The sequence below is a fragment of the Panthera pardus genome, unplaced genomic scaffold (assembly GCF_024362965.1).
Source record: "Panthera pardus isolate Hobbes unplaced genomic scaffold, ASM2436296v1 HiC_scaffold_12, whole genome shotgun sequence".
Lineage (NCBI taxonomy): Eukaryota > Metazoa > Chordata > Mammalia > Carnivora > Felidae > Panthera > Panthera pardus.
The window spans coordinates 91,935,140-91,941,671 of record NW_026526677.1 but is presented as its reverse complement, the minus strand read 5'-3'; the positions used below and the strand labels follow the sequence as shown (position 1 = coordinate 91,941,671).

At 48.6% G+C, this 6,532-nt stretch overlaps 1 protein-coding gene and 1 pseudogene across 2 annotated transcripts in view; both read left to right on the top strand.

Moving 5' to 3' along the window:
• DCPS (decapping enzyme, scavenger) overlaps nucleotides 1–6,532 on the top strand; it is a 45,875-nt gene that overhangs the window by 296 nt on the left and 39,047 nt on the right. For both annotated transcript variants that reach the window (XM_019421358.2, XM_019421357.2), the window contains exon 2: nucleotides 1,320–1,494. In XM_019421358.2, coding sequence (XP_019276903.2) covers nucleotides 1,320–1,494 — 175 coding nt within the window. The remainder of the gene's footprint in view (nucleotides 1–1,319; nucleotides 1,495–6,532) is intronic.
• Nucleotides 4,373–5,922, top strand: LOC128776163 (V-type proton ATPase 16 kDa proteolipid subunit c-like; annotated as a pseudogene).

Here is a 6,532-nt window from a genome sequence, read left to right as displayed (position 1 = left end):
GATTTTTTTTTTTTTTTTTTTTTTTAAAAACCCGAGCTCGGCCGGAAAATACCAATCGCACTCCTGGGGGCGGGGGGGAAAAGTGTACCACTAGATTGTGTGTGTGGGGGGGTGCTACGGGGGACAAGTTTACTCGTAGAATCAAGGAAATCAACAGGCGTAGGGTTAATTTTCTTAATAACTCCTTTACCAAAAGTAACTAACACTTGTATAAAAACCACGTTTCGAGTTCTCCAAGCCAGTCATCCTGTATTCTCTGAACGAATTCGAGGTCTAGGAACGCAGTGTTGCTGGATCATCTGTGGAACGACGTAGAGACTGTAGGAGATAGGATCCCAGGTGTGCAGGATTTCAGACCTAACAGAGGAGACAGTTTATTAAATTGCGAATTCAGTTGCACATATCATGCACTGACAGCACTGAGCTAGGTGCTGGGGATGTAGAGATGTAAGTTACTATCCCTGATTTTCAGAATGCAGAATATCTAGTAGATAGCTGTCCCTAATACCATGTGCTCAGCTCTACAGAAGGGACTGAGAAGAGACTGGAGACCATCCTGGGAACTAGTGAGGAGGCCCAGCCAAGAGTAGGTTACTAGGATTCCTCAGAACCCCTAGCAGGTGCTCTCATTTGGGGAGGATCAGGGGGACCTTGGCCTGGGCTACCGTGCCTCTGTGTCTTATTTTGTTTTGTTTTTTTACAAAGGTTCTGTCTAGTTCTCTCAGCCCCACCTGTCTTCAGTCTGCAGCACTTGCTGAAGATTTTAGCCATAAGAACCTTTGAGCTAGGAGTTAACTGGGATACCCAGATTCTAGTTTCTCTCTCTCTCTCTTTTTTAATGCTTATTTATTATTTCTGAGAGAAAGTGTTTGCAAGAACGCTCAAGAGAGCTGGGGAGGGGCAGAGAGAGAGAGAATCCTAAGCAGGCTCTGCGCTGTCAGCTCAGAGCCCACCGCGGAGCTCGAACTCATCAACAGTGAGATCATGGCCTGAGCCGAAATCAAGAGTCGGTCGCTTAACTGACTGAGCCACCCAGGCACCCCTCTAGTTTCTTTTTTCAACACTGACTGTTCGTGTGACCTGGGGCAAGTCACTTAATCTCTCTAGACATATTTCTTCATCTGTGAAATGGGGAGAATTTGACAAAGGCCCTCCAAGTCTGAAGCAGAAGAAAGTAGAGAAGTTTTGCATCTTTGAGAAGAAAGATGTGAATGGACAAGCATTTGGGTTAATGAGATGCCTGCTCTGGGAGAAGGAACAGGAGGCCCCAGAGCTACTGTTTCTGTTTCTGGGCTCACCGATGGTGTCTCTGCCTCCAGGTAAATGAGGCCTCTGGGGACGGGGATGGAGAGGATGCCATTGTGATCCTGGAGAAGACACCATTTCAGGTGGAGCAGGTGGCCCAGCTCCTGATGGGCAGCCCTGAGCTCCAGCTGCAGTTCTCCAATGATATTTACAGCACCTATCACCTGTTTCCTCCACGGCAGCTGAGTGGTAAGCAAGTGGTGTCTAAAGTGGCTTCATGTGGGGAGAGGGGTTTGGTGGGAAATTAGGGGGTGTGGTGGCTACTCTGCAAAACTGATTTGCATATGCTCGTTCAATAGTTCTCTGTGGAAGGTGGAGGGGATTTTGTGCAAACTGTCCCCGAGACACTCGGCAATCTCTGAAGACAGTTTTGGTTGTCAGAACTGGGAAAATAGGGGAGCCGCTGGTACCTAGAGGGTAGAGGCCAGGGCTGCTCGTGAATATCCTGCGAAGCCCAGAATGGGACCTCATAACAAAGAAATGTCAGTGCTGAGGTTGGTGTAGTGTATTTTGGGGAGGTAGTGTGATTCGTGGTGTAGAATGTCTACCAATTGAATGATAGTGGTGGTCAACATTTAGTAAACTCTTACTACTGTGCCAGCCACCATTCTAAGTGTCCTATATGTATCATTGTATTTAGTACTCAGAATAGCCCTGCTGTGATAGGACTGAGGGAACTGAGATTTTGAAAGGTTAAGTAACTTATCCAAGATCACAGCCCATGGGGGGCAGAAAAACTAAGATCTTTCAGTAGACAGCGGACTCACGCACCATGAGCAGTGTGTGGGGTGCTGCAAAGATCAGTTATTTCCCTGAAAGAACTCACTTTCTAGTCCCTGAGAAAAGGAGTGTGATCGAGGGGGATGGACTTGGGAAGGGAAGGAATTCATTGGTTAAAAGGCAGAGATTTGTTTTGGATTGCCAGGATTTTTTATTTACTAAGAAGAGGAAGAATTTATTTCAGCTTCCATGTCAAAAGCCAGGCACGATGTGGGCTTTTTGCCTTTAGCTGGTCAGGTTTAACAAGCAGCTTTGTCGGAAGCATGAAGGACACAGGCCGACCTTGAAGGTTCCTTCCAACCAGGAAATTCTGGGATCTGCTTTGTAGCATGTGGTGGTTCTGTAATATCCTTCTATCTTTTTATTTGTCCTCCAGCATTGAGGAACAATTTGCCTTTACAGATACCCTGCCGCAGGCTTTTTGGTAGGTTTGATCTTTTCTGCACCCCCAAAAAAGGGTGCCGTTATTTGTTGTCCTTTGGAGATCCATGTGAACACTTGATGAGAAACCGGCAGACCGTTCACAACTGAAGGCAAAACAGCCTGGTCCTCCGCAGAAAGCGAGCCAGATTGATTGGTGCGAGTTGATGGGAATGGACAGCTGTATTTACTTTCTCAGGAGCTGACATTTAAGCAAATGCAGTCTTCCACACGGGGTGGCAGAAGCATGACAGAAGCTTCTGTAGCCAAACACCCCTTGGGGCAGTCCCCAAACTATAGGCTCCGAGGTCATTATCCTGCTACCACCCCTTTCTCTCATCTTCCCCAATGCCTCTCTCTCTCAGTCAAAATACAGAAGGTTCTGCTGCACAGAGAAACCCTGTGGAATGCCCAGCCTTTCCTTTTCATGTAATTCTTCCAGTACTTCTGTGATCTTGCACGCAAGTGGTGGTGGCCACTGCCCTGTCTTTCTGTTTTTTGTCTTTTTTTTTTTTTCTTCCTGAGCTAAAGACTGCAAGAGGCAGTCAGTCATCTGCTCGCTACAGGTCTTCCTCCCCACTGACAACCCCAAATGTCTCTCTGCCTCTTCTCCAGTGCTGCCCACTCCCACCTGGCGGCCTCATGTGTTAGCTCATCCTTCGCAGGGCTCGGGGTCTTGGCAGAAACATTAGCATACATGGAGTGCATTATACTTTTATTTTCTCCCCCCAAACTAGGCATGGTGATCAGAAGTTATAAAAATTTTTTTCAGTGTTCAGAACTCCTCTCTCTCTTGTAGAGCCATACACCCTGTCCCTGGATGGTATTCTAGATCAGGGTTGACAAACTTTTACTGTGAAGGACCAGGGAGGAAATATTTTAAGCTTTATGAGCCCTATAAATGGTCTCTGTCACATATTCATCCTTTTAAAAGATTTTTTGTTGTTATCTATTTAAAAAACATTTTTTAATGCTTTTTTTTTTAATATGAAATTTATTGTCAAATTGGTTTCCATACAACACCCAGTGCTCATCCCAACAGGTGCCCTCCTCAGTGCCCATCACCCACCCCCCATCAACCCTCAGTTTGTTCTCAGCTTTTAAGAGTCTCTTACGCTTTGGCTCTCTCCCTCTCTAACCTCTTTTTTTTTTTTTCTTCTTCCCCTCCCCCATGGGTTTCTGTTAAGTTTCTCAGGATCCACATACGAGTGAAAACATATGGTGTCTGTCTTTCTCTGTATGACTTATTTCACTTAGCATAACACTCTCCAGTTCCATCCATGTTGCTACAAAAGGCCATATTTCATTCTTTCTCATTGCCATGTAGTATTCCATTGTGTATATAAACCACAATTTCTTTATCCATTCGTCAGTTGATCGACATTTAGGCTCTTTCCATAATTTGGCTATTGTTGAGAGTGCTGCTATAAACATTGGGGTACAAGTGCCCCTATGCGTCAGCACTCCTGTATCCCTTGGGTAAATTCCTAGCAGTGCTATTGCTGGGTCATAGGGTAGGTCTATTTTTAATTTTTTGAGGAACCTCCACACTGTTTTCCAGAGTGGCTAATGCTTATTTATTTTTGAGAGAGAGACAGCACGCGAACGGGGAAGGGGCAGAGAGAGAGGGAGGGAGAGAATCCCAAGCAGGCTCCATGCTGTCAGAGCCCGATGCAGGGCTTCATCTCACAAACCACGGGATCATGACCTGAGCCGAAATCAAGAGTCAGATGCTTAACCGAGTAAGCCACCCAGGCGCCCCTTTTCTTTTCTTTTTTTTTAAACCACTGCTTTAAAAATGAAAATGCAATTTTCATTCAGGGTGCAGCAGCTGACGAGCCGGGTCACCTTCATAGCCACCTGACTGTGCACCTCCCACTCGCTTGCTGTGCCCGGCCCATCCTCGCTGCCCCCTTGGCCCCCTGAGCTCACCCTCTCCCCACCCGCAGGCACGTCCAAGGCCAAGAATGGCCCCAAGTACACCTCCTTTTTCACGGTCACGGGCACCTTGGCCGCCATGGTCTTCAGCACCCTGGGTGCCGCTCACGGCATGGCCAAGAGTGGCCCAGCATCGTGGCCATGTCTGTCATGCAGCCAGAACCGACCGTGAAGTCCATCATCCCCACATTGTCGCTGGTATCATCGCCATCTACGGGCTGGTGGTGGCGGTCCTTGTCGCTGATTCCCTGAATGACGGCAACAGTCTCCAGAGGAGTTTCCTCCAGCTGGGTGCTGGCCTGAGCAGGCTGGTGGCTGTGGGGACGCCGGTGTGCATGGCATGGCCCAGCAGCCCCCGCTCTTCATGGGCATGATCCTGACCCTCATCTTCTCCGAGATGCTCGGCCCCTGCGGTCTCCTCGTTGCCCTCATCCTCCCCACAAAGTAGCCTCTCTCTGAGTGCACCAGCCACAGACAGCGATGTCAAGACCACCCCCTCATTCCGAAACGAAGAGCGTGACACGCACGCACGGGACAGCCATCCCCCCAGTAATCAGTCTTGTAAAAGTTCAGTGTCCCGGTGCCTGTTGTCTGCTACCCTTGGCCTTGCCCCTGCTTGCCGGGTGCCGTGGACATCCCGGCCCACTCATTACCCACCCAGGCCAGACACCCCCACTCATCTGCCCTAGAGCACTGTGTGTAGACGGGTGCATTAAATTGTCGTTTTCTCTTCACTGGATGTTTCTTACTTACAAAGATTTGATCTGTTCATGCGTCGTGGCGCAGCCCTGTCTCCCAACTAGGTAATCTTAGGTAGAGTGTTGGGTTGTGGGGTTACCGTTCGCTCTGAGACTCGTCGGATGGAATCCCCTCCTCCAGCTCTGGCTGGCCAGAGCTGCGGGCCAGCGTGCTGGGCCTGCAAGGCTCTCGAGCTGAGCCGAGTCCAGTAAAGTTCTCCATTGTGACTGGGGTGAAGGGAAAAAAGAAAGAAAACGCCACTTTTAGCTTGCTGTATGTGGAAAAACAGGCCATGCGGTGGAGTTGACCTTTTGGCCACAGTTGGTTAACCCGGTCCGGATTTTTCCCACTCCCAAGTGTGGTCTGTGGACCAGCAGTATTACTGTCACCCAGGAGCTCATTAGACATGCGGAATCTCAGACCCAGCTTCAGAAGTCAGCATTAGTATCTGCATTTTAGCCAAGCCCCCAGGCGAGTCATAGGCACATCCGACTTTGAGAGGTGCTGGTCTTTAAACACCATCTGTGTGCGGTGCTGCCCGTGTTTGTTTCTCCACCCCTGCCCTCTCCACGAACCTCAGGCTCATTGCAGTAAGCACCTACCTGACCTCTCTCTCCGGAGCTCCCACATAGGTAAGCTGTTTGAGGCTCAGACACACAAATGTCTTTATTCATTTATTTTTTTTTTTAATGCTCATTTATTTAAAAAAAAATTTTTTTTTAAATGTTTTTTATTTATTTTTGAGACAGAGAGAGACAGAACATGAGCGGGGGAGGGGCAGAGAGAGAGGGAGACACAGAATCCGAAGCAGGCTCCGAGCTCCGAGCTGTCAGCACGGAGCCCGACGCGGGGCTCGAACTCATGAGTTGTGAGATCATGACCTGAGCCGAAGTCGGACGTTCAACCGACTGAGCCACCCAGGCGCCCCTCATTTATTTTTGAGAGAGACGGAGAAGCAGAGCACAAGTGGGAAGGGGCAGACAGACAGGGAGACACAAAATGCGAAGCAGGATCCAGGCTCCGAGCTGGCAGCACAGAGCCCTATGTGGGGCTCAGACTCATGAACCGTGAGATCATGACCTGAGCCAAAGTCAGACGCTTAACCAACTGAGCCACCCAGGTACTGCATGTGCTAATGTTTTTATTTTTTATTTTTTTAATTTTTTATTAAAAAAAATTTTTTTTTTAATGTTTATTTATTTTTGAGACAGAGAGAGACAGAGCATGAATGGGGGAGGGTCAGAGAGAGAGGGAGACACAGAATCCGAAGCAGGCTCCAGGCTCTGAGCTGTCAGCACAGAGCCCGACGTGGGGCTCGAACTCACAGACTGAGATCATGACTAAGCCGAAG